We start from the raw sequence: 27903 nt of genomic DNA on the forward strand, positions 1-27903 counted from the left end.
CAGGGGTGAAGCCCCTGAGGGCATTAGGCGAGGGCTCAGCTTGGGAAGGCCCAGTGCCTGAATCTTCCAGAACAGGCTGTGTCAACACCACAGGTGCTGAACTATTTGGCTGCAGTTTCCCAGCTGACATCCCCCCATCACTGGGTCAAGCGTCCTTCAATGCAATTTTCCAATAAAATGGTTTTGTCGGATTCTGTGTGTGTGATGCCCGAGCTCAGGGTGACCTAGGGCTGGCTGCAGCTCTGGGCCCTGCAGTGGTTCCCCATTTCAGGTTTATGGGGTAACTCACCCCCCAATGACCACCACCTGACATGCACACAGTGCTGGAAACCCTTCTCAACTCCCCTGTACTACACATACCAGAGCACGGGGGAGGGGGAGATGGAGTTACGGGGTACATGGGAGCAGGCAGTCTGTACCCTCAGACAGCCCCTCCCTCAGTGGCACCAAAACTAGTAAAGAAGAGGCGCTGCAAGACACAGCATGACCACCGACATTTATGGGACAGGAGACCACCGACATTCACAAGGGAGGATGACCGACAATCACAGGGATGGGAGACAACCGACATTTATGGGGCAGACCACCCAACAATCATGGTGGCGGGAGGAGCAGGACTTCCACTGCGGGGACTAGCTGACCAGTGAGAACACAAATCAGGGAGACAACTGCAAGGTGTAGGGATGTGGCTGTGTGTGCTCAGTCCCATTCCCCCTCCCCCTGGTCCTCGTCCTCCCCCTCCCCCTGGCCGAGGCCCTCGGGATTGTCCAGGTCCTCAGGATTCTCCCGGTGCAACAGGTCCAGGTCGTTGAACTGGAAGTTGGCCATCATTTCACGTACTGCTATCATCAGCCTGTTGAGGCCTTGGACTCGGTCCAGGCCATCAGCTATGCCTCCACCTTCTTCCTCCAGCTGCCCCTCCTGTAGTCTGTCCTCCTGAGATAATGACCGTTTCAGTGGACCACTGAGAGACCACATTCCATCGGAGCAGTCCCACCTCGGGCTCCCTTGTCCCAGTCTGACTCCCAGCAGGGACCCAACCATGTTGAGATGGGCCTACCTAGATACCAGTAACAGGGAGAGGGAGAGGCCAGAGAGGTGGGTGAAATGAGGCACACAGAACCTACCTCTGTGGTGTAATTTGGCAACAATGATCGGAAGAAAAGGGCCACTGTGTTCGCTTGGCCGACAGGAGTTTGCCTGGAAGACAATAATGTCCGGAACAATCAGAAGTCAGAAGTGAAACTGAACTCTGAGGATACCAGCCCAGCTCATGATTCCCTCATCTGTAGCATTTGCTCCTTGCCCCAGCAGGGATGGGAAAGGCAACCCGAAGCAGCAGGTAGGGCGAACTGAGCTGGGCCCCGGATTCCTGGAGTGGCACATCAGCACTGTGGGGTGGACGGTGAGGATTCCTGGTCAGTTCAAGGTTGGGCTGTGGTCCCAAGTATAACAAGGGAAAGAAGATACTACAAGAAAAGGGCCTCCAGAGTCAGGGGCTGACCCTTTAGAAGCTGGCTCACTTGTAACACCCAAGGGAAACCAACCATGGGCCAAGTGGACAGCAGAGCCCCTAACAGCTGAGGTGGACATCTCCACAGCACAGGTGACCCACTGTTAAGAAAAAGGTTATAGTTGTGTTTCTCTTTCTCTCTTACACACACAAAGTTGTTGTTGTTAAGTGAATTATTTAGGCTCCTGGTGACCTGAACATGAAGAAAACCCTATGTAACACATGGGCTCAGCTTGAGTCAGAACCAACGTTGCAACACCAGCCAACAACATGTACATTAAAAGCTAAAACCAAAATGGAAAGCTGGAGCTGCATTGCTTTCCTCAGTACTCAAAGTCACACAACACAGTGGTGACCCCTTCTGGTGAAGCAGGGGAACTGCAGCCCAGCTCTCCTTGACATCTGACAGCACCGGCTTGCCACAGACTGCAACTCACCATGACGTGTTGTTGTTGTTGTTGTTAAGTGCCATCGAGTCGGGTCCGACCCATAGCGACCCTGTACAGGGTTTCCAAGGGTGTAAATCTTTACGGGAGTAGAAAGCCTCATCTTTCTCCCACGGAGCGACTGGTAGTTTCGAACCGCTGACCTTAAGGTTCGCAGCCCGATTCGTAACCACTACACTACCAGAGCTCCTTCACCATGACGTGTATTCTAGAGTTTTCAGTGGTTGATTTTTTTCCCTGGAAATAGATTTCCAAGGCTTTTATTCTGAGGCATCTCTGGGTGGGCTCAATCCGCCAACCCTGGGGTCTGAAGCTGAACTGCCATCCATGGGTTCTACTGTACATGAAGTACTGTACATTGATTCTGACTCACAGCAACTCTTTCAGACAGAGTAGAACCACCCTAGAGCGTTTCCTCGGCTCTAATCTTTACAGAAGGAATCGCCTGAGTGCTTAATCATGGTGCCACCAGGGTTCCTTAAATACTTTATTAATCTATATGTAAGGAGCTCTAGGGATGGCGTGATCCGATGGTCTGCAAAACACTGGGAGAGAACATAACAAAGGTCTGAGCCAGCAAAGTCTCAGAACTCCTCCGTGGTGCTACAATGTCCACCTAGTCATGTTTAAAGGAAACAAACCAACCCCACTGGCCTTAATAATGAATCGTTTTCACCTTTTTTACTGAGGAATTCAACTTGAACTATTTATCCATGAACATGCAGCCAAGGCTTTACAACAGAATTCAGTGGACGAGCCTGGTCCCCTTCCTTCTCCTGGTGGGGGGGGGTGGGAAGACCCTCCTAAAATGCCTATCTGATCTCTTTGGTCTGTGTGTGGAGGAGAGCCCAAAACACTGACCTCAGAGCTACAGGAACAAGTAGAAGACGTACCTCTCAGGTCTGACGTAGGAGTAGATGGTGTCTGCAGGAGGCAGAGGATCAAAGCCCATCACAGACTGTGTGGTCACGTCCTTCAGGAAGGAACACAGAGAGAGTATCGCCAGGTGCCCCCAGGGGCTTCCCTGGAAGGCTTTCCCCCAGGCGGCAGCTTGGTTGGGAGATGACGGCAGAAATCTTTCAGAAATGGCTCCAAGTACGTGGAACTCTGGGTGGGGGCCGGCTCATCTTTGACGCAGATACCACACTCTACCAGACTCAAAAGAAAAAGGCCAAAAACAACAACAAACCCCCAGCCTAATCCCAATGAGCCTATCTGGCCTCACAGCAACCCTACAGACAGAGTAGAAGTGCCCCATAGGGTTTCTGAGGCTGTCATTTTGAGGGGAGCAGACTGCTACATCTTTCTCCATTGGAGTAGCTAGAGGATTCAAACTGCCGACCTTGACCTCTTGGTTAGCAGCTGAGTGCTTAAGCACTGCATCATCAGAGCGTCCCTGATAACATGCTCTGATATGCAGGTGGTGGGTCAGGACTGGTGCCCCAGGTGGTAGGGACCTTCCCAGGCTGGCCCACCCACTTGACTGCAGGCCTTAGTCCTTTGGAATAAGGAACCTGTAGCTCTCCTTCCTGGGTCTGAACCTGTCTCACGGGAGGTCAGCAGTGCTGCTTTGTGTCTAACAATACCTCAGGAGTCCCTGATGGAACTGCTACTCCTCCACCTCTCCTAACTTACCCCAAAGTTCTCTCTTATTTTCAAATGACAGCAATTTGTGTCGTCACAGTATGCGTGGTGCAAGTACAAGCAGGAAAGCCCCGAGCTGCAGGGAAGGCTGTGCCCTGCTGTCATGTGACCAGGTAGCACAGTCTGGGGTGAAGGGACCCAGGGATTCCTGGGAGTCCAGGCTGGCACTCAGCCTAAGAGAATGAGGACCCCTGCAGGACCCCAGCATCTAACCCTGGCATCCTGCAGCAGCCAGTGACGCAGCATCCTGGGGCTGGGAGGACATAACATGGTGTGACTGGCTCACACCAAGTCCATCTTCTATCCTGCCTTACCGGTGGCAGGGTGGCAATGGCCTCCTTGACTTCAGAGAGGACCACGTGGCGGTGGATGTTCCTGGGTGCACGCTGGTAGAGTACCCTCCGCCTACAGCCAAGAAGAACAAGGCATCAGCAAAGAAAGTGGAAGCCAAGGGGACCGAGAAGCACCCCCCACAGCTTGAGGCGGCAGGGGAGATGGGGAAAATCCTAGTTTTGTGACTTGTGACTTTGAGAACTGGCTCCCTGCCCGCTTGGCAGTGCCAGCTCCGTGTGAGACTTTGGTCTAGGCCCCCGCTGATGAAGGAGGCAGGGAAGAGCAGGGGACCACCACAATGGCAGCTGCTCAGTCCTGCAAAGAAGCTTCCAGATGCTCCTAAACCAGACTCATCATCAACACCGTACAGTGACACCTAGACCCCTTCCTTCCCACCACTTCAAGCCTGGTACAGGTGGCGAGGTCCTGAACCCTCATAGACATCTCTGTTGGCCAAGAACCCAAATGTCCCCGAGACATCACGATCAATGGAGTGCACACATAAGCCAAATGTCCCCGAGACATCACCGATCGATGGGGTGCACACATAACCCGATATGACTGGGGCATCCTTGCAGGGCCCCCAGTGTTCTTGTCTCCTCAGGTCCCAGTATTCCCACCTCCTGCCCAGCCGTCTGCACCAACCGGCTTTCGCAGGCTCCCACGGCTGGGTCCCCGGAGTCCACGGCCCGCACCACTTCACGGACATTCTCCTCCAGCCAGCCCATGATGGCAGCTTCTTTCCACAGGAAGTGCGACCTTCCGAGGTACAGGCTCACCAGCTGGCTCAGGGCAGGCGACTGACTACGGAGAGAAGCTCTGTGAGCTAGCAGGCCGTGGTCAGCTTCCTTACCCCAGTGCCCACCAGCCCTGGTGTCTAGCCCAAACCCCACCCCTGGAGCAACCCCGCTCCACAGGAGACGACACACAACCAGATGAAGGTTACTGGTGATGCCCGGCTGGCTACTGCGAGCCAGGCAGAGTGTCATGGGGAGCAGGAGTGATGGGAAAGCAGGGCTAACAGGGAGCTGGGTGTGGTGGGGTGAGGGGGGCGCCAAGGTCGGTGGGGGCAGCTGTGTGGCTACAAGCTGGGCAGTGAGCGGAGACAACGTGGGGGGGCGTGCACCTGCCATCTGGGTGGGAGCCGAGGCGTGTCCACAGACCACTCCTTTGGATTTCATTAGTACGTGATACAATTAAGTATGAAAAATGTTTCAGGAATAAATGGCACCTTTCTGCATTTCTTTTATCATAAAGGGCTTTCTTCCTGATTACCAGGCAGGAGGAAAAAGGAATGTTGTCATTTCCTTTCAAGTACATTTATTTTTTATGAGGTGTTTAAAAAAAACATTGTGACCATATAGAAATGCGTGACTCTGAGTACGCCAAGGTGCCAGGTCCCTACCCAGACGGGGAGTACCCGCCAAGTCTGGCCTGCCTGAAGACTCTCTCTAGTAGAGGCAGACCTGGGAGGTAGGACACCATAGTGCTGCGAGTCCCACAGGTCACGTGACTCCAAATCCCTTGTCAGCTTCTCATAAGATCACGACCTTCAACCTCTGGGGTGGCCATCCCCAGGGAGCGCTAGGTGGACCAGGCACCCCAATAGTGTGTCATGAGGCAGGGCCCCCCCTTCCAGACGAGTCCTGATCTATCAAGACAGCCCAAGAGTAAGAGTCCCCCAAAACGGGGACAGGATGCACACCCAGGTCTGTCCTCTACCTGATCTGGGCATTGGGTCCGAAGAAGTGGTGGCTGGCGATGGTGGAGTCGGGTCGCACGCTGCAATACTCCAGCAGGGGCATGAGGACTGTGGAGGAAGCAGAGAGGCGCACTGTAACCACACCCACAAGTGAAGGGACGCTCCAGCGACCTTGACCCCCAGGCAGACAGGAAGCAGCTTAGGAGGTTTCATCAAGGGGGGATTCTGGTGAACTGGGGGGTACCTGGATGGACCCTGAGGTCTCATTTCTGACCGACCCCGCCTCCCACATGGTGTGAGGTGAGGCAGGGGTTTCCTCACACCAGGTCCTAAAAGGCTCCTGCCTTGCCATCTGCTTCCCATTTCTTAACCTGTAATAGGGACTCCTGGGTTCTACACCCCAGGAATGTGCCAGGAAGGTGAGGATGGACCTTCCAGAGCAGAGCCGTCCACCCAGTAGCTGTGGCTTCCCGGCAGCTGGGTCGCCACAAGACTTCCCAGAAACGCTGGACACATCTCTGGCCACTCTAACTTCAGGGAGCTGAGACCCACGTGTGTCAGCCACAGGCAGTTGTGCCACGCAGCTGACGAATGCACACCCCGGGGGTACTGTCCTCTTGACACAATGGCCTTCAACTCCCACGCACGTGCATTCTCTGAGCCACGATCTGTGCACACAGGGTGGGTGGGTCAGGGCTGACCACACTTGCTGTCCTGGTAGGAGAGTGGTGATCTCTCCCAACACAATGGTTCTTACCTTGCTCAGACCACAAGCCCCTCAGGAAGTAACTAAAATGTTGCTCAAGGTCAACCCAGACCAATGACCCCCAGAGATGGCCAACACATGCTGCTCATCTGTGAGGTCCCAGCGAAACAATCCTGTCCCAAGCACTTGGATTCCAGTGGAACGCCTGGCCTGTGAGGACAAGGGTGCACACTGCTCCCCACCTGCTGTACTGCTAAGTCATTCCTATCTTCCTATTCAGATGAGACACGTTTTCCAATAAGTTATTTTCACCAAAAATGTATCCTAAGTTCCTAAAGCAACTCAGGTAAAGTTAGTGCTGGCTCATATCTCCCACCTTCGAGGGGCCAGTCATCTGTCCACAATAGGGAAGTAGGGTGCAAGCATCTCTGTGTACACACACCCCTGCCTAGGGAGCTCAGCACCCACCTCCAGGGAACATGGTGAGCGCCTGCCGGATCAGGAAGGAGGCCTTCTCCCTGGCAGAGCTGAGCTCATGCTGCGGGCGGTTGATTTGCTGACTCAATAGGAAGTATGCCAATGGCACGGAGAAGGCAAAATTTGGGAGCTGGGACAGATTACGATGCGCCTATGAGAGGAGAAAGGAGGTTTGGGTAAAAAGCAGACACACGGGACTCAGGTGTGCCTTCATGTTCCCAAGAGCCTCCACACCCATGTTCTCATCACACATCACTGATGGCATTTCCTCCTTCAATGAGACTTCTCGGAGTGGGGTTCTGTACGCCCAGGAACTGTCATGAATGCAGCCCGTAACATTCAGACCAGCCGTTACAGAACTCAAGCCGCTCCATGTGTTTACATCTCAGTTACCCAGCGAGGACGCAAGCTTGGACATTCATGCACAAAGAGTACAGAAGGGTCACCTCTCTAGCCCCCCTGAAGCTGGAGGGTCTGCTGTCCTTCCAGGTAAGCACTACCACACAGAGACACCACCCGGCCATGTTAGAGAGTAAGGCTAATGCCTCCACATTTCACTCAACGTGCCATCAGTATCAGGTTACTGCGCTAGTCCATGCTCAGTCTGCAGTCTGATGTCCAGTCTGCAGAGTGTGGTCCAGAAAACTCGGGCCACGCTGGCACATAAGCATGCAAACAGGGCTGCGAGTGCACAGTACTGTGCTTGGGTCACCAATCCCTGACCCACAGTGTGGCAGACACAGCAGTCACCACACTCAGGGGTTAGATTCCTGCTATGGTGGTCTCTGCACACCTATCTCGATGTGTGGGGGCTTTCAGGGTGGATCCCTGCACACAGGCCACAATATGGATAACTGACCATTCAGAGCCCTGGGGTCAGCCTTGCCCCCTTTCAGAGTCCCTGCATGTGCGCAGGGCACCAAGCCAAGAGAGAGCAAGGCAGGCACACCTACCTCCCATTCCTGGAAGAGGCAGATCAGATACTCGTAGTTGCGGGCCCGCAGAGCCAGGTGATCCACCATCAGCAGCATGCACAGGGGGTCTTCGTCCGGCTCCAGGCTTTGGGGCAGAGGAAGGTGTCATGGCGCTGTTGCAGGGTGGAAGGGGGCGTGCACGGGGTGGGCACTCACCTCAGGATGAGCTTGCAGTACTCCAAGGCTGTGCGTGGGCAGCCTCTCTTTTCCAGGAAGGTCATCTGCTTGTACAGCGCCAGGTAGAAGCTCCTAGACCCAAGACAATGCCAATGTCATCATGGCCCCTACTCTGCAGTCCTGTGGGCTGGCGCGTGGTACTTGTGTGTGTTGGCGGGAGGGAGAGTCCATGGCTGTTTATGGAGATGTGTTCTCTCCGTCCTGAACACCACTGTTACGTATCATTTATGGGGAGAGTGCGAAGCGCGTACTATGACTATGGCTCCGACCTACCCTGAGCTGTCAGTCGTACAGCTGATCACAAGTCTGTGACTCCAACATCCTGGGACATAGTTCACGGTCCCTTTAATGCCAGGACATGCTAACATGGACATTGAATAACGTCCTCAACTATGAATCCAGCAGAGAAAGTGAAAATACAACACATGGTGCTGGATGCCACGGGGTAGAGTGGGGGTGAGGTGTTTAGTGGGGGACTGTGCAAGCACAGAAGATAAACAAGGACTGGGTTCAGCCTGTGACAGAGACTAGAACCCACAACATGAGAGACAACAGAGTGTGGGCAGTGGGCAGCTATGAATGGACATGAGGGCCAGGACTTGGTAGGGTTTGTCTATCCTGAGTGATCTCAGAAATGCAGACCTGATACTGACTCCCTCCCACACGTTCCTCCCCCCATTACAGGTGGTACCTGCATCACAGGATTCGGTTTGTTAAGCCTCCCTCCAAATACAACACACTTAATTCTAGGTTGGAGTCCTGGAGTGGCGCTTTAGGGTAAGCACTGGACCAAACGGTCAGTTTGAACCACAAAGCTGGAGGTTCAAACTCATCAGCCACTGCTCAGAAACCTCTACAGGGTCACTGAGTCAGAACTAACTGAATGGCACCTAACTACAATTCTAGGCCAACCCAAGGGCCCTCGTCCCCCCACTCGCTCTCCTGCCAGAGCACGCTTGCTGAATAGCTCCCTCTGCCGTATGACTGGGGGAATGATGTGATTCTTGGGGCACCCACTCACCTGTTCTCAGGTCTGCGGTAATCCAGCCGGCAGGTCCCGCTGGTGAGGCTGAAGAGGGGGTGGAAGGCATACTCCATGCTGTACAGTGCCCTCTCTGTGGACAGAGATCAGGCTCACCACAGTGTCCACGCCACCACCCTCAAAGGGCACCCTGTCTCGGCGCAGTCTGTCTACATGTATGTCGACAGGTATGTGAAGTGTGGCTTCACCCAAAGTAATGACATACGACCGTAGATGTGCACACACGTGCTCACCCCTCCTGCACTGTCAGAACCCAGTGTCCACCCATATGAGGGTCAGCCACAGTGATGCTACAACATGGATGAGCCTTGGGCACAGTATACTCCATGAGGGAAGCCAGATACACATTAGGGTTAGCCATCTGTCGTCAGGTGCTGTGAGGTCAGCTTCGACACACTGCCAGGTCCTTGGCTGTTACTATGCCGCAGTGCTATGTGCTGGACGCAGGCATGTCTGCTAGTGGAGTGGGATTTGATGGCGGTGACACGTCAATCATCACAGCTCAGTGGAGCTGGCTGACCCTTCTGTATCCCCCCACATCATTGTAGGTCCTCAGCTCCTGCCAGCCACGACAGTCCAGCCCTGGGCACATTCACCTATAAGGTCTCGGGCCATCTCCTGGTCCTCTTGAAGCCGACAGGCATCGCTGAGCTGCAGGAGTGAGTCGACGTGGTAGGGAGTCGTCTGGAGCAGGACCTGCCGGGAAGGAGGGAGCTGGCGAAGAGGCCCCAGGGTGCGATGCCCAGGGAGGCAGCAAAACAGGGTGCAACACGCTGGCTACCAATACCAACTTGGTTCACACGGGAATTCAGATTTCAGTATTCCCAGGCCCCTAAACGGAAAGCCTAGTACTATTGTAGCCCGTCTTGCACCTCAAAGGGGAGGATCTGAAATGGCAGTTTCCCACCCGGTCTGTAACATAAGGCATGGCCACCGTCCCAGAGGTCCTCAAGGAGAGGACGTGGGCTGAGGGCTCAATGTACGCTGTAGGCAGGCCTACGACAGCAAAGGTTCGTTATACAGAGTGAAGTGGGTCTCCCTACATACACAGTGGCTGGGCCTGGCTGGGCGAGCAACGTACCACGATGTTGTTGGGCTCCATCGACTCCACAGCCATCAGGAACCTGTGCTGCACCTGCTGATACTCCTCGCTGTGCTCAAAAGCAAACGTGGAGCCTCCTTTCTTCGTCTCCAGCAGCCGCATCGAAAGTCCTGGGGGGAGCGCAGGGTCCGGTGAGTGGGAACAAACCTCCCTCAGGACATGGCCAGCACACCTGTCTGCTCCTGTAATGCCGGCTCCGAGCATTGCTGGCCGTGCATGCCCCAGGAACCAGTCTGCCTGAAGGGCCTGGCCAACTTAGGGTACTGGAGGGGAGGGGGCCCAGTCCACACTAGACTGGAGCTATCTCCTCACCACCCACTTGGGGGCTGGGGTCCAGTGTCTTTTAAATGTCCCAGCCCCTCCAGTCTTAGGGGCGCTCAGGAGGGGTCATCTGGAAGGACAAATTGGGCATTCCTGATGATGAGGTTGGGTGGCACCTTCCCAATCATGAACATGGACAGGGTGTGGGAACACCAACAATATCCTCTCTCGATAGCCTGCCTGCTCCTTCCCACATGGCATCACTGCCCTGTCTTCCTGCCACCCCTCAGCCTATGTACACCCCTTCCCCAAGGCCACCAGGGAACTAAATGTGGAGGCCAGTATTCCAGAAGGTTTTTTAGGCCACACACACCAGCATCCAATGGACTGGGCTTTCCACCTGCCCACACCTCTGCTGTCTCTTACTGTGTTAAATACAAAGCACGGTGCTTTAAAACTTCTCCTGACTGCTCCCTACAGAACAGACTCTCTAAACCAGAAGTACCCAGGTTACGAATTTCCGACTTACATACACGACTGACTAGACAGACTTAGGAACAGACTGTTCATAACTCGGGGACTGCATGTATAACAAGAAGACAAGGACCACGTTTGAAGGACCTCTGTCCCCAGGACATCAGGGACTCCTGCCTCAAAACAGTAAGAATCCCAGTTAGCACGGATGTTGCACAACCTGGGCCCGCAGCCCTCACCTGGTTTGGAGTACCGAGGCCAGGTGCTCTTGGGGTTCGTCAGCCACATGGACTTGGGATACATGCGCTGTCTTTGGCGAGGCCTGGGGGAGACATGTGCCGACGTCACCTTCCAAGGTGCCTGCAGTAGCGGGAAAAGCCGGACAGAAGAACAGGGACAGCAGAAGGCCCTGGACTGGCCCACAGCAAGGCAACCTGGAGTGCAAGGACAGCCCTGAAGAAAGAGGATGCCACTGTGGCGGAGCTGTAAGAAAGTTCTAAAGAGCTAAGTCACCAGAGAGAGCAGAAAAGACAAGCAGGAAGGAGAGAAAATTTAGAGCTACAAAGATGACCATCGTAAGCCAAGCCCACCACATGCCCATGAAACTGCGGCCAGGGTGGGAGGTAGCTTGTAGGCAGGTCTCCCCTCCCATAAAGGACAGGACAAGGAAGAGACAAAGTACACCAGGCCACAGGCACGTTTCCGGCCACTGGGCAGGGCTGTGGGGACAGCCTGGCCAGAACCCACAGGGTATGGCAGAAGGAACAATTCTGGGAAACTGTTGGGAGAAGAAGGGGCAGAAGCTTAGAGCCACACTGGACAGCATGTAAGGAACACAGGGCATGTGGCCACAGCCCCAACGTGTTCCCAAAGATGCAGCAGGGATGGGGTGGGGGACACAGGGGCGACCATTTCATCTCAGAATCAGGCGCAGCAGTGGACAAGGACCAAAGCCCCTGATGTGAGTTAAATCTCAAACACGAGTCCACAGGACAGAGCAGTGCACACTTCCTTTGAGCATTTCAGAAAACCACTAAAAGACACAACACGGAAACCTCACCAGCCACGGTCTCAGGACCTAAAAACAGAGAAGCACGACGGCAGGGTGGCTTTTCAGTTGAATCTTTAAAGACACAAATACAATAAGTACAACCATAACGTCAAAACAACACAATTAATTAACCAGTAACTACAATTTGAACAAAATTAAGACCAGGCAAAACTGTAGCGGGATGGGCAGAGAGAGACTCAGCCAGTGTGATACAGAGACACCTGGATGAACAAGCCACAGCGACAGGAGGCAGAGAAGAATACGCTAACTTAAAAATGCTTCTCATCCAAATTCCAAAGAGAAGACACACAAGTTAGAAATCCTTGCGTGATGATTTAGTACTCAGAATGAAAAACAAAAATTATTAGAAAGTATGAACGAATAACATGAAAAATTATCGACTTTGCCAGTAATCAAAGAACCAACAGTCACAACGAGAAGACATTGTCCATCTACAGATGACACCGTCACAGCAACAATTTTTAGGACCAAGTTCAGAACTACTGCGTCACCTGTCACATGAGGCGTGGGCTCGGGTTTGGAGGGCAGTGCAGAGATTTCACCAGCAGGGGCTACACACATGCAGGATTTTAGGGCACTGTGTGAGACAGTGGAGAACCCTGGAAACCACCTCACACGGACCCCTGGGCATGGGAGTTTCAATTACCCATGTGCAGCCAGGGTTACAGGCCCTCAGGACTGCTTCCGGTCACATCAGACAGCCATGCAGTGCGCACACACTGCTCCCGGGACAAGCACAGCCTTCCCGGGCTTCTCTTGGAAGGAGAACCAAGTGAAGGAGGCATATCTGAATTGCCTTATTTTGTTATAAGGAGACCTTAAAAAGTCAAAGCTCCCCAAGTCAGAGTTGGGACCCATCCCCAACAGCAAGCCTAGGAAAGGGGTCCTCAGCGTCCACCTTTCATCATCACAGATGGGCACTAGGGCACTACTAACATAGGGCAGACATCTCAGAACCCAAACTTCACATTAGCTCTGCTGTTATTTGAGAGTAAAAACGAACCTGGCTCAAATCAAAGTTGAAGGCTTTTTAAAAATCTTTCTAGAAACATGCCGAGAGAAGGCCACACCCAAGCACTTCCTCATCTGACTTCCATAGTCAGGGCTCTGCCTTCTCAACATGACTTCACATGCTGTCCCCAAAGTAGCTCCGGGTACCTCCACAAGCAGATGCTGACATACAGCACCAGCTGGCTCCAGGATGCTCCCTCCCTCGTCTTTTTCCCCCTAAATTCTATTTTGTTGTTGTTGAGAACATACACACAGGCTCTACACTCTCAGCCCCTTTTCCTGAGTCCTTCCTCCCACACTAACATGAACTCACTGTCCCCAGCTCACTGTCCTTTGAAATCTCAGGAGTTCCTTTGTCAATTTGATGCCACAGTAATCTGACAAGAGCATAATGCTCAAGACAGACTTGTTTTCACTATCTACTTAAACTATCTGTTCGGTTTGGAGATGACTTCAGGGGATGTTTCTGGTTTAAAGTTTAGAGTCCATGAGAACTTGAAATTCTGTTCTGGTCTCCCCTCTTCTGATAAGCATTCTCCTATGAAATCTTTGATCAAACTGATAAGTGCGCACCATCCAGTTCTTCTGGTCTGCTGGCAAAGAACAGAGCTATTCCTGGACCTTCCTTATCTTTAATCACAAACAAGTTGAGACCATCTGGAAACTCAGCTCAGCACAGAGCTTACCTCTGTTCTCCCAGGATGGCCCGAGCACCAAAGTACCTCTTCAATTCTGTGTCTGGATTCAAGTGTCTAGAGGAACAGATGTTTGAGAAAGAAAGATGTCATCAAGTTCTTGTACATTGATTCTGGGAATTTTAGAAAGTTACATAAAATCCAGCAGGGAAAAAAAACCCAAGCTCATTGCTTAGCCCCCATGTCAGCAACCCTAAGTTGCCTCCAGGACACAAAAGGCACCTCCCCACCCCACCATCATCACAGTGGGAGTGTCCACTCAGTGCCCTGCTGCTTGTCTGTACCACAAGGGGATGTGGAACAGACATTGTGTGTCAGATAGCACAAATGCCACTACATACAAAGAAAACTCTCTGTGAGCAAACTTCGGTGGTGGGAACACTAGTGCGCCAGTGTCGTGGAGTCAGCTCCGACTCTGGGCAACCCCAAGTGCCAGAGTCCAACTGTCCCCACAGGGTTTTCAATGGCTGTTGTTTGGAAGAACACTGCAGGACTTCATTCTGAGGACTTGAACCTCTAATCTTTCAGAGTAATGTATTGTATCCCAGTGGCTTGAGTGTTACCGTGATGCTGAAAGCTCTACCACCAGTATTCTGAATGCCAGGAGGGTCACCCATAGCAGACGGGTTTCAGCTGGGCTCCCCGACTAAGACAGATTCGGATTCGGAAGGAGAGGCGGATTACTTCTGTACATTTAACTACTGAAAACCTTATGAACAGCAGTGAACCACTGTCAGCACCAGAATACTGTCAGATACAGAGCCAGAAGTTGAGTCCCTCAAGTTTGACGATACTCAAAATACAACTGGGGAAGAGCTGCCTCCTCAAAGGACCCTTCATCTGCTGAAGGGACACAACTCTAAATGAGGACAAACAGCTGCATCTATCCTTTAATAATTGGAACATGGAATGTATGAAGTATAAATCTAGGAAAACTGGAAGTTGTCAAAAATGAAATGCACACATAAACATCGATATCCTAGGCATTAGTGAGTTGAAATGGACTGGTATTGACCATTTTGAATCTAATAATTACATGGTTGACGAAGCCAGAAATGACAAATTAAAGAGAAACAGTGTCGCACTCATCATCAGAAAGAACGTATCAAGAACTATCATGAAGCACAATGCTGTCTGTGATAGGATCGTATCCATACATCTACAAGGAAAACCAGTTCATACAACTATTATTCAAATGTATGCACCAACCACTAAAACCTGTGATGATGACGCTGAAGAATACTACCAACGTCTTAAATCTGAACGTTATCAAACATTCAGTGAAGACGTATTGATCATTATGGGTGATTGGAATGCAAAGGCTGGAAGCAAAGAAGAAGGATGAGTAGTTAGTTAGAAACTAAGACCTTGGTGACAGAAATGATGCTGGAGATGGCATGATAGGGTTTTGTAAACAACATAAAAGATGATTAAATACATGGACTTCACCAGATGGAATACAGAGATATCAAATTGACTACATCTGTGGAAAGAGACAGTGGAAAAGCTCCATATCATCAGCCAAATTCAAGGCCAGGGACAGACTGGAACAGACCATCAAATGTTCATAAGCAAATACAGGCTGAAGAATATTAGAACAAGTCCAAGAGAGCCAAAATATGGCCTAGAACATATTCCACCTGAATTCAGAGAGTATCTCAAGAACAGATTTGATACACTGGACACTAATGATCAAATACCTGAAGAGTTGTGGGATGACATCAAGAAAGGTCATTAAGAAGTAAGAAAGAAAGCGAAGACCAAAATGGATGCCAAAAACACCTCTGAAATTTGTTCTCCAGCATCGCTGCTGTTATTAAGTGCAGTCGAGTTGGTTCTGTGCAGAGATGCTAAAAAAACAAAATGAAGAAATGAGGTGTTAAAACAGCTGAACAGAAAATGTCAATGGACAGCCAAAGTTACCTATTATAATGAAATGTGCAAAGATCTGAAGTTAGAACACCAAAAGGTTAGAACATGCTCAGCATTTCTCACACTGCAAGAACTGAGGATAAATTCAAGCCTTGACTTGTAATACTGAAGGATTCTTTGGACAAAATAATGAAGGATGCAGAAAGCATCAAAAGAAGATGGAAGGACCTAGGACCATCAAGGGAGAAGAGTAGAGAGCGGGACCCTACCCAGAGAAGCAGTGATGCCTGAAATGGAGCCAGAGATGATGACATGGAGCGATGGAGCAGCTGGAGACTTTAGATCCAGAGAGGGAGAGTGACTGTGTGCTGAAGACCTGGGGGGTATGGGGGAAGGATTGCATGGAGGGGATTGTAACCATGGCAATGAGACGATATATGATAGAATGAATGTAAGACTGATGTTCTCCCATGTAAACTATCACATAATTCACAATAAAACATTAAAAAAAAAAAGAAGATGGAAGGAATACGCAGAGTTTCTGTACCAAAAAGAAATGGATGATGTTCAACTATTTCAAGAGGAAGCGTATGATCAAGAGCCAATGGTATTGAAGGAAAAAGTCTGCACTGCAATGAAGGCAATTGAAAAAAAAAAACAAGGCTTCGGAAATTAATGGAATACAAATTGAAATCTTTAAACTAACTGATACATCACAGGAGGTGATCACTCATCTATGCCAAGAAATTTGGAAGATAGCTTACCTGGCAAACCGATTGGAAGAGATCTGTATTTGTGCCCATTCTAAAGAGAAGTGACCCAAGAGAATGTGGAAACCAATGGGCAGTGTCATTATTATCACATGCAAGTAAAATCCTGCTACAGGTAATTAAAAAAAGCAGACACAACAGTACACTGACAGGGAAATGCCACAGGTTCAAGCCAGTTTCAGATGTCGATGTGGAAAAAGGGACACCACTGTTGGTGAGAGATGGATCTTGGCCGCGAGCAGAGAATACCAGAAAGACGTTACCCTGTGCTTTATTGACTATGCAAAGGCTTTTGATTGTGTGGGTCATGACAAGCTACGGACCACATTGCAGAGTATGAGTATTCTGGAACACTTAATTGTGCTCATGAGGAACCTGTACACTGACCAAGAGGCAGCTGTTCAACCAGAACAAGGGAACACTGAATGGTTTAAAGTCAGGAAAGGTGTGAGCCAGGGTTGGATTCTTTCACCATATGTACTCGGTTTGTATGCTGAACAAGTAACTCGAGAAACTGTGGATTATATGAAGAAGAAAGTGGCATCAGAATTGGAGGAAGAATCATTAACAACCTGCAGTATGTTCCTCAGGAGAAAGATGAGGCTTTCTGCTCCCGTAAAGATTTACAGCCTCAAAAAAACCCTGTGCAGGGTCGCTATGAGTCGGAATTGACTCCACAGTACTTAACAACAACAACACAGCCTCTCTTGCTGAAAACAAAAAGGATTTAAAGTATTTAGTGATGAAGATCAAAGACCACAGCCTTTGGTATGGCATGCACCTCGATGTAAAGAAAACAAAAATTCTCACCACTCGTACAATAAATCACATCATGACAAATGGAGAAAAGACTTCATTTTGCTTAGATCCACAATCAGCACTCAGGGGAGCAGCAATCAAGAAATGAAACGACGTATGGCATTAGGCAAATCTGCTACATGAGACCTCTATAAAGTGTTCAAGAGCAAAGATGCCAGTTTGAGGACTGAAGTACACCTGATTCAAGCCATGGTACCTTCAACAGCCTCGTGGCATGTGAAAGTTGGACAGTGAATAAGGAAGACTGTAGAGAAACTGATACATGGGAGTTAAGGGGTTGGAGGAGAATATTGAAAGTACCATGGACTGCTAGAAGAACAAACAAGTCTGTGTTTGAAAAAAATCAACTAGCATGTTCCTTGGAAGCCAGCATGGCCAGACTTTGTCTCTGATACCTCAAACATATTGTCAGGAGGGACCAGCCCCTGGAAAAGAACAACAAGGTAAATAAAGGGAGCCCAACAGCAAGATGATTGGCACACCGGGCTCAAGTTGAACGACGACTGTGTGAGAAAGGCACTGAGCCAAGCAGTGAGTCATTCTGCTGTGTGTCAGGTCGCTATGAGGAAGAGCTGACCCTATGACCCCTAACACTACAATCAGAGACTCCGTTTGAGGGACCAGGTTTCATTAAGCTTCTAACAAGACCACGAGGCAACAGTTTATCCAAGGATGACATTGTATTTTATCAGAGTTAAAAAGAGGACTTTTAAGACATAAAGTAAAGCTAAAGCTCCTTGAATCATGGGGGATTTTCCGCCTCCTTATTCCCATTTCCTAAATAACAATATTTTAATGGCATGTTCAGAATTACTTTTAAATATACTAAATTTCCCCCAGTTTTTAAAATAAGTAACATTTTCCTGGCCAAACTGAAACTGCAGGGAGGCCTCAGAGAAGCGACTGAGCCCCGGGAGGCTGCAAAGGAGGGGCTTGGCTGTGGGGAGGCTCTAAGGGGAAGGTGTCCATCTTACCTGTGTTCCACATGCAGCACATGCTTGCGGGAGCCCAGGGGCGGTGGGCCTGGCCGAGCAACCCCACAGTTGTCCTCAATTCGCTCTAAGATGTGGTCAATATCTTCCTGCCCATTTTCCTAAAAGTCGAGAAAATAACTCATGAATCACTTCATTTAGATTGCTATAACAACTGAGGACAAAACAATTATCTTTAAAAAGAGCAACTGAAACATTTCATTTCTTGTTTAAAAGACAAAATAATTCATAAACTGTGGACCACACACACATTTAAAACAAAAAAGAAGTAGTTAAGAAGGAGAAGCTCAGATTAGACAAAATCACAGAACCAGAGGACCTGAGAGCTGAATCCTATTTTCCAGGCAAACAGGTGGGCAAGCCTGGCAGAGCTGAGAGCGCAGAGTGGTGGCAGTGCTCAGCTCCCCCACCCCCCACCCCGGTCCAGAACTAGCGCCAGGAGATGCACAACTAAGAGCTCTGTGAGAGCTGGGGAAATGAAACACGGCAGAGCGAGTTCTAATCCTCTAAGGAACTAAATGAATATAACAGGCAAAACTTGGGAGGGGCTCGCTTCTCCTTCCCCTACACTCCCAATGGAAAGGAATGCAAATCAGAGTCAGACAGACAGAGAGACTGCAGACACACCAGCCAGGCTGACCAACGCACCGGAGCCTCTCCTGTCACCTTCTTCCTACTCTTCTGCTGCTTTCTCTTCTTGCGGAGTTTGCAGCTTGAATTTGACTAAAGGACAAGGAGAGAACCATTGCTGGCCTCAGAGCAGCAGTCAGAGAGCGAGGAGGCCTGTCACCCCATCCACCGCCACCAGAGTACTTGGCTAACAATATGTACCTTACAACAGCCGGCCCCCAACTTCCTGCTCCGCCCCTTCTCAATGTGCCCAGACCTCTGCATACATGCATGGGGTCCTGAGCCATCTGCCATCTCCCCTCCCCTGTGCTCTGCTACCCTTGGGTATTGGGCCTGGTGGGCCCCTCACCCTACCAGGCACTGCCAGACCCCCCTGGAAACCTCAGTCAGGTACCCCTCTGCACACCCCATGATGGGCTGACAGTACAGTGCTCAGAACTGTGGCTCCATGTTCACCAGGCCCACCGGGCCAGAGGGCAGAGCCTGGCTCAGCACCAACACATTCCCAGTAGGCACACCCGGTATAGGGGGCTCCGCTGCGGGGACTGTGGTAGGCCTCGTAGAAGACCCCTTGTTCCTGGTCACTCACCCCAACCCCCTGGACAGGACACATAAGTTTCACGAGTATCTTATTTCTGCAGCAGACAGATTCGAGCATTAAGCTGAGCAACACTCCTCAGCCCTTTTTCCCTCATACCAGCGAACCGCAACGGCACACAGCTGCTCACAGGTATGCAATGATGCAGGCAGGCTCTCAGATGGGGAGCCAGGAGCAGTGCCTGGGACACGTGTCTGGCAGCCCTACACATAGCACCCACCCATCTAGGTTATAAACCAGTTTTGGGTAACTGGGCAATGACACACTCAAACTAGGAACTCATCCCTTCAGGACAACAAGCACAGGGACACAGCGGGTGTTTAGGTGCACCGGGGCCCCCCCAAGTCAACTCCACAGCCCCCATACCTGCTCAGAGGCTGCTGACTTGCCAGCCCCATCTCCATCCGTCTTGGTCTCTGTTCTCCCATGACTGGCTCTCCCTCTGTCTGTGGGCACGCAGTCCAACTTGTCCCCATTCACCACAGGCTCCTCCTCCAGTTCCTCAGTGTTGATCTGTGAGGGAGACCACTGTCTGCTCACCACGTTCAGACTTAGAGGGTGGGGCTGAGAGGCGTGAAGGCGAGAGGACAGTTGGTCACACTTCAATCTAGTCTGAGGTACTGAGTGGTATCTGCCTCCAGTGAGCGCCACTGATGCCAGGCAAGACTGGGCTCCACACCACAGCTCTGTCCATGGGCTTTCTGAACGCGTGCTGACACAAGGCTACTTCTGCACCTCAGCCTAAAGCACAGCAGCATCTGAAGGCCTCCTGGGCTCTCTATGTCCCCAAGCATCATTTACCCCCTTCCAAAGTTAAGAACTTAGACACAAATGTTCAGTCAATGCGTTACTGCATGCTCTTCCTCCCCATGCCCACTCAAGCTGCTGTTTACCAGAGGGAGCAGAAAGGACCAGAACCTGGGAGAGGGCACACCTAGGCCCCACTCCAACACAGCGCAAGGATGGTCTCACTGACTTTTCCCCATGAAGACAGAAGCAATATATGAAAACCACCACAATCCACATAGCAGAGCCTCCTATACAGTGAGATGAATGAACCCAGTTACACGCACAACACAGGTGAATCTTAGAACATTAAATGACAAAAGTACCATGTGAGTCCCTTTTAGAAACCCAAATTGCTAAGAAGCAGAGAGCCGTTTGGACTGTACCCACAGCAGCCCCAGTGTGGCTTCTATAGTGACAGCAGTGTTGCTGACGGCGCTCACTCCACTGTCTTCCATTCAGACATAAACTCACAGTCATCCTGACCTAAGTCTCTGCTACTCAAATTTAATTGTGCTCATGAGAAATCTGTACACCGACCAAAAGGCAGTCGTTCAAACGGAACAAGGGGACCCTAAATGGTTTAAAATCTGGAAAGGCCTGCACTAGAGTTGTATTCTTTCAGCATAATGATTCAATCTGTATGCTAAGCAAATAATTCAAGAAGCTGAATTATATGAAGACAAAAGTGACCTCAGGACTGGAGGAATACTTATTAACAAACCTGTGATATTCACATGATACAACTCTGCTTGCTGAAAGTGAAGAAGACTTAAAATACTTACGGATGAAGATCAAAGACCACAGCCTTCGGTAAGGATTGCACCTCAATATAAAGAAAACAAAAATGCTTACCACTAGTGATAAATGGAGAAAAAATTAAAGTTGTCAAAGAATCCACTTTGCTCAGATCAACCATCAACACTCATGGAAGCCGCAATCAAGAAACCAACAGAGGAGAACACCCACACTTGCAGATAACACCCACTTGCCCTGGCTTCAATGGCTGGATAATCAGAACTCGACTAGAAAAAGAAAAAGGAAAACAAAGAGTAATCTGATACAATTTGATGAACTTGACCTAGTTCAAAAGAGGGAACAAAGCTTTACAGCGAGGATCATTCCGACCCCCTCCACACAGAGTAGACAGGGATGAGCAACTTGGACATTGGCTACCCAAAATGAGGGGGAGGGAGCTAAAAAGGCAAGAAGTGACTGGCTTACAAGTTTTCAAGGGGTAACCTAGATCCAGAGGGTGCAAAGGAAGGTAGAATCTCCACTGAGTGGTATCCAATCTGTCTGGGCAGGGCTGATGAAAGGAGATGGAGATAGATCTCTTGTGATACAATAGTGAATAACTGTTATCAGGATTGACTGTGAGGGTTGGAAATGTAAAGGCAGACGTTTCACAGCAAAAGGAGGGGAGTGATTGACTTTGCAGTCCAGGAGCAGAGGTCCCTGGGACCATCAAGGGAGAAGAGCAGGGAGAGCGGGACCCTACCCAGAGAAACAGTGACGCCAGAGATGGAGGCAGAGATGATGACGTGGAGAGATGGAGCGGCTGGGGACTCTAGACCCAGAGATGGAGAGGGGTTCTGTGCTGACGACTGGGGTCAGGCTTGCAGGGTATACACTTTGGTTGGTTGATGATGCATGGAGGGGATTGCAATCATGGCAATGAAATGACATACGACAGGATGAATGTAAAGCTAATGTTCTCACAATAAAAACTTCAAAAGAAAAAAAATCAAATGACGTATTGCATTAGGCAAATCTGCTGCACAAGACCTCTTCAAAGTGTTCAAGAGCAAAGATGCCAGCTTGAGAATTAAGGTGTGCCTGACTCAAGGCATGGTATTTTCAATAGCCTCATATGCATGTGAAAGCTGAACAATGAATATGGAAGACCATAGAAAAATTGATGCATTTGAGTTATGATTTTGGAAAAGAATATTAAAAGTATCATGGACTGCTTAAGGAATAAATAAATCTGTATTAGAAGAACTACAATCAGAATGCTCCTTATAAGCTAAGTGGCCAGACCTTGTCTCTCATACTCTGGACATATTATCAGAAGGGACCAGTTTCAGGAGAAGGACATCGTGTTGTTTTTAAGTGCCATCGAATCGGTTCCTGTGTAAGGTTTCCAAGGAGCCACTGGTGAGCTTGAATCACCGACCTTGCAGATCATGCGACTTTGCACTCTGGCGCATTAACCCACAACGCCACACTAGGACTCTGCTTGGTAATGTGGAGGGACTAAAACTTGAGGAGAGGCCTGATTTTTTTTTTTTAACTGGGTAAGGGGTATAATTTACAGTTCAGTGCATTTTGGCAATTATATACAATTGTGTAACTCACATGCTTACCAAGACATACAATATTCCCATCACCCCAAAAATATATGCCTTGTACTATTCCCGATTAAATCCCACCTCTGTCTTGGAAAAAACAACAGAGATTTTCTGCACCAGCTTAGTTTCAAACCACTTATTGCACTTTATACAGAGTCCTGGTATGGTGCTGCGGAATAAAGCATTCGACCTCAAGGTAGGTTTGAACCAAATGGTCTGAGGTTCAAACTCACCAGTTCCTTGGAAATCCATTACAGGGTCACTATGAGTCAGAACTGACTCAATGGCACTTAACAACAACATGCACCTCACACAAACAGGCTCACACGTAAACCCTTTTTCATGTCTGGAACCATCCTCAGTGGTAGGATTCCCTGTAGCTGTTAGCTGCTGCTGAGTCGAGTCTGACTCATGGAGAACCCCAGTGTGCAGAACAGTTCCATAAGATTTGCAAGTCCTTTCGGAAGCAGACTGCGAAGCCTGTGTTCAAAGGTGCCACTTGTTGTTAGGGACCATCAAGTCAGTACCAACTCATAGCAACCCTAGGTACAACAGAATAAAACACCGGTCCTGGGCCAATCTCACAAGTGTTGCCACGCTTGAGCCCATGGATGCTGCCACTTGGCCAATCCATCTCGCTGGGGGTCTTCCTCTTTTTTCTCTGGGTTTAAAATCACCAATAGTAGTCCAACACTTAATCCCTGGGATGTATCAGCAGTTAAGTCACTGTTACTGGTTAGTATCTTCTTGTATGGATACACCACATTTAGTTCAGTCATTCTCCTGTTTAAAACATTTTAGTTGTTTCCAGTTCTTGGCTACTATGAACGTTTATGAACAAATCTTTCTAAGTTAAAATCTAAAAGTGGAATTATCGGGTTATAGGATAGGTGTGAACTCCCCCATCTGAATTCAAAGACCATCTGAAGAACAGATTTGATGCATGAACACTATTGACCAAAGCCAGCTGAGCTGTGCGATGACATTAAACCAGGAAACACTCACAGTTTTAGTTCTCTAGTGCTACAAAAACAGGAATCCCACAGGTGGAGGCTTGAACAAACACAAAGTTACTCTCTCACGGTTTAGGCAGCTGAAAGTCTGACTTCAGGGCACCAACTCTAGAGAAAGGTCCTCGCCTCATTTTACCATCTGTGGCCCAGCATTTCCTGGAGTCTTGGTATCAATCTTTCTTTGAATTCAGGAACTCCAGGTCAAAGTTCATACTCCACCCCTCCCACCCATCCACCCAGCTCTCTTTCTAGGTGGTGGTAGGTTCCTCCTCTCTGCTCATTTCTCTCCTTTGATCTCTTCTAAGATAAAAGGTGTTGCATGCCACACCCCTGGGGATGTCCCCTACACAAGAACAGGATCTAGATGGAAATAAGGGTAGTGTTGTTGTTGTTGTTAGCTGCCATCGAGTCGATACCGACTCATAGCGACCTTATGCACAGCGAACGAAACACTGCCTGATCCTGGGCCAACCTCACTACTATTGCCACGCTTGAGTCCATCGATGTTGCCACTTGGCCAATCCATCTTGCTGGGGGTCTTCCTCTTTTTCTCTGACCCTCCACCCTACCAAACATGATATCCTTCTCCAGCGACTGGTCCCTCCTGACAATATGTCTGAAGTATGAGATATGAAGTTTGGCCATCTTGGCCACCCTTAATGGAATCTTGGTATGGCCCTATAGGGTAAGCACTTCAAACCCCACAGCAGCTCCTTAGAAGCCCTACACAGGTCACTATGAGTCAGCACTTAGCAACAATGCCAGCCCCCCTTAATCCTGTTCTTGGTGTTTAACCTCAGATCACACCATGGGGGACCATCACGTAACTACCACACCACGGACAATTACAGCCGAGCCACACTGACACTTATTTTAGGGGACACAATTCAATCCATGACAGTCATTCAAGAAGAAAACACTTCTAAAAGACCAAAATGGATGTCAGAAGAGACTCTGAAACTTGTTTTTAATCACAGAGTATCTAAAGTGAATGGAAAAATAATGACGCTAACAGAACTTCACAGAAACCTTTAAAGTGCAGCTCACGAAGACACAGCATCGTAAGGAGAGACGCAAAGACCTGGACTTAGAAAATCTGAAGGAAGAACAAGCTTAGCTTCTCTCAAACTGAAAGAACTGAAGGAAAAATTCAAGCTTGAAGGAAGCTGCAATATTGAAGGATTCTATGAGCAAGACAGAGTAGTGGTGTGGAACTTCGGGTTAACACGCCAGACTGTAAAGCCGTTTGAACCGTAAGGTCAGCAGTTCAAGCTCACCAGTTGCTCCTCGAAAACCCTATACGGGGTTGCTATGGATTGGAACGGACTCAACAGCACATAACAACATATCACCTGAATTATATACCCATAGCAACCCTGTGAAGTAGGATAAATATTGTAGGAGACCACTGCTGTAAACCTATGAAAAGATTTTCTCGCTAAAGGAAACATTCTAAGATGGTTTCCAGGGGTGGGAGGGAAGGGAAAAATTATTCACTGGGTAGAGGGTGGTACCGACTCATAGTAACCCTTTTTAGGGTTTCCGAGAAGGGGCTGGTGTGTGTGCACCACTGACCTTGTGGTTAGCAGTCCAGTGCTTATCCTAGGACTTAGTGATAGCTAAGGCAATATACCAGAGGGAAGCTGGTACAGAAAAGATGGAGGTAATGAAGACACAGGGAGGAATGTGAGTTAAAGTGACTAGAGGTAAACACTGCTAATTGATGGTGCATGGAGGGGTTGCAATTCGAAACTACCAGCTGTTTCGCGGGAGAAAGATGAGGCTTTCTGCTCCCGTAAAGATTTCCAGCCTCGGAAACCCTGTACCAGGTCGCTATGAGTCGGAACCCACTCCACAGAACATAACAACAACAACAACAATCACATCCAAGTGGTCCTTGACCTCCAAACTACCAAGATGTTCTATTCTATGACATCATGTTTATTTGCAGCATAATAAATATGGTAAGCTGCACACATGCACCCTAATGTAACCAGTTCTCTACTGTTGGGCATGGTTATAGAAACGATACTGTAACTGATGTTTGTAGTAAACCCTTACACAATCCTATAAGTTCCTCCTAGTAAGTTCACTAAGAGAAACTGCTGGGTCATTTAAGATTTTACCAGACTTTCCTCCAAGGGGCCTGCAATCATTTCTCTCAAGATGTATTCTTCATGGTCCTGACCTAGCCACTTCAGGGAAGTGCAAATTAAAACCAAACTGCTATACCAGTGCATCCACCTCCACAGGATGGCTGAAAGTACAGAGCTGATACCACAGCGTGCTGCTGAGGACCTGGAGCAACTGGAATGCCCACACACTGATTGTGGGGGTGTAAAATACTACAACCACTCTGGAGAAATGATTAGCAATCTCTACTCTGAAATATTCAACCAAGAGCTAAAGAGACTTGTACATAAATACTCAGAGCAGCTTTATCTAAATAGTCTGTAAACAATCCAAATGTCTATGAGGGGACAAATTGTGGCATATTCATGCAATCCAACATAATACTAACTCTCAATGTCAAAGACACTTTATAACAGATCCTTATAAATCAATATAAAGATAAAAAGCCTCCAGGGAAAATAAAGAGTATTAGATATGAAAAGGCAATTCATAAGAACAACAACAATAAAAACCCTACCATATAAGCAAAAACATTCTGTTTTTGACACACTGATTCTCTCCTGCTGTGATTCCATTTCTTCTAGAACAGGCACGAGTAAAGTAGAAAGACTCAGAGTGGAGCCACGGGTGCCTGGAGACAGGGGTGGGAGGTACTAACTGGAAATGTTCTCTTCTTGGTGATTGTATTTACATGGGAATGCAAGGGACTTCAAAAGTTTTTGGAGAAGAAGAAGAGAAGATAAAGGAATTTCTCCCTGAACATTTTAAAGTCCTCTCTTTATGTTTGTCAATTTGCTCCTTAAGAAAGGTTGGCAATATGCCAAGCAAACCTTATAGATCAATTCTACTCTGTAATACATGAGTCACCATGACAGCAATGATTTGTTTGTTTGCTATATGATAAAAAGTCTACGAAAATGGCCACCTTCAACACAAACTGATTCTGGTCAGTCAACAACTGGGGCAACAATGAATACTTGAGTGTCTGAAGAACAGTCAAAAAATTACCAGCAAACCAAAGAGTAAATGTGATACTCTTTGGATTTGCTTTGAAATATGCAACCATGGGAGAAATGGATGAACCGTAACTTGCCTGGACACAGGGTGATAGAAACAAGGGACTTCCTTTATTAACACTCCCATTTTATGTATCTGAGATTTTTCATGAGAAAACGTTCACAGCAATGACAAGAAAAAGGACGTGGCGTGGTTTCAGTCTGAGACTTGGAAGAAGAGAGTGATGAATGTGGACAATACAGGGTAAGACCTTCAATGGAAAAGGCTATGAATCGCTAAAACCAAAGTCCCAAACGCAAGGCTCACTGGGTCCTTCATTCTCCATGCTGCACAGAGCTGGGGCCACTGCCAAGACTAGGAGAGAGTTGGTATAACCAACTTACACCCCTTCAACCACCGGACCGCTGACCGCCCTCGAGCCCAGCCACGTGGGGCTCACAGACACACAGACAGGCGGGAATCAGCCCAAGAGGCAGGCACAAGCAGACAGTCCACATTCACGGGGTTCTCTTCCAGCGCCAGGAACTGACGGGATGTCATTGCTGAGGAAGACCCGGACACCTTGGACGTGGGAGGAGCGCTGTGAGGATTAAACTAGGGCGGATATTTGTCCAACAGGCACTGGTGCATAAGCAATAATCGAGCCCACAACCCATACCGAAGGACCCAGGGAAGCCCCGCCCACCGGGTCAGACTTCCGCGCTGCCCATTCACAGCCTGCCGCGCTCCTGACGCCACAGCCCCGCCCACCTCCCCTCCGTACTGGCACAGCTTCGCCCCGCCCACCTTATTGCGGCCTGAGTCCATCTTCGCCACACCCCTAACCCGGCCCACTCCACTGCAGTCCAAACACACCTTCACCCCCGCCCACCGCGGCACTGTGGCCTAGACACTTCACCCCTCCCCGTTGATGTCACCCCCATCCCCTACAGAAGCCCAACCCCCCCAGGCCCCGCCCACCCCGCAGAACCCAAACCCAAGTCTACACACGCCCACTCGTGACGTCACGGCAGCGTCCGTGCAGGTCCCGCCCCGCGCAGGTCCACCTAATCACCGCTCCTACCCACCGCCCCAACTCCTGGTAACTGGGGTCCTCACCAACTCGAACCGGTTGTTGACGCATACGCCCTCCTTCCCTGTGTCCCGGGGGCGGCGACCAGCCGGTTCCTGTTTTAGCCCTTCTTCTTCTGCGTCATCATCTTCCCGGAGGACAAACTGCAGGGCGCCGGGGCCAAGAGGCTCCTGGCCGCGCTGTTTCCCTCGCAGCCTCCGAAGGGCCCGGCGCGACAT

General features: G+C 49.5%; 1 protein-coding gene across 1 annotated transcript; it reads right to left on the reverse strand.

Annotated features, from left to right (window-relative positions):
- Positions 1-699: 699 nt before the first annotated feature.
- Positions 700-27903, reverse strand: TCF25 (transcription factor 25 (basic helix-loop-helix)). The gene is made up of 18 exons (XM_006860255.1): positions 27712-27903; positions 19677-19823; positions 18731-18805; positions 18065-18183; positions 13621-13686; positions 11091-11173; positions 10096-10226; positions 9611-9710; positions 8994-9087; positions 7952-8044; positions 7775-7880; positions 6813-6972; positions 5659-5746; positions 4582-4740; positions 3918-4008; positions 2853-2932; positions 1128-1200; positions 700-918 (listed from the first exon to the last, which is right to left on the reverse strand). Exons 1-18 carry the CDS (start codon positions 27901-27903, stop codon positions 700-702), a joined length of 2076 nt encoding a protein of 691 aa, XP_006860317.1.

Source organism: Chrysochloris asiatica, unplaced genomic scaffold (assembly GCF_000296735.1).
Source record: "Chrysochloris asiatica unplaced genomic scaffold, ChrAsi1.0 scaffold00037, whole genome shotgun sequence".
NCBI classification, from domain to species: Eukaryota; Metazoa; Chordata; class Mammalia; order Afrosoricida; family Chrysochloridae; genus Chrysochloris; species Chrysochloris asiatica.

Bases quoted from the DNA above. Each gene is read 5' to 3' on its own strand.
- TCF25 (XM_006860255.1), bottom strand. From the start codon at position 27,903: ATGTCGCGCCGGGCCCTTCGGAGGCTGCGAGGGAAACAGCGCGGCCAG. The intron at 10,227-11,090 runs GTGAGGGCTGCG...CGCTCCCCCCAG, and splicing joins GCCTCGGTACTCCAAACCAG to GACTTTCGATGCGGCTGCTG. The intron at 2,933-3,917 runs GTAAGGCAGGAT...TCCTTCCTGAAG, and splicing joins CCATTGCCACCCTGCCACCG to GACGTGACCACACAGTCTGT.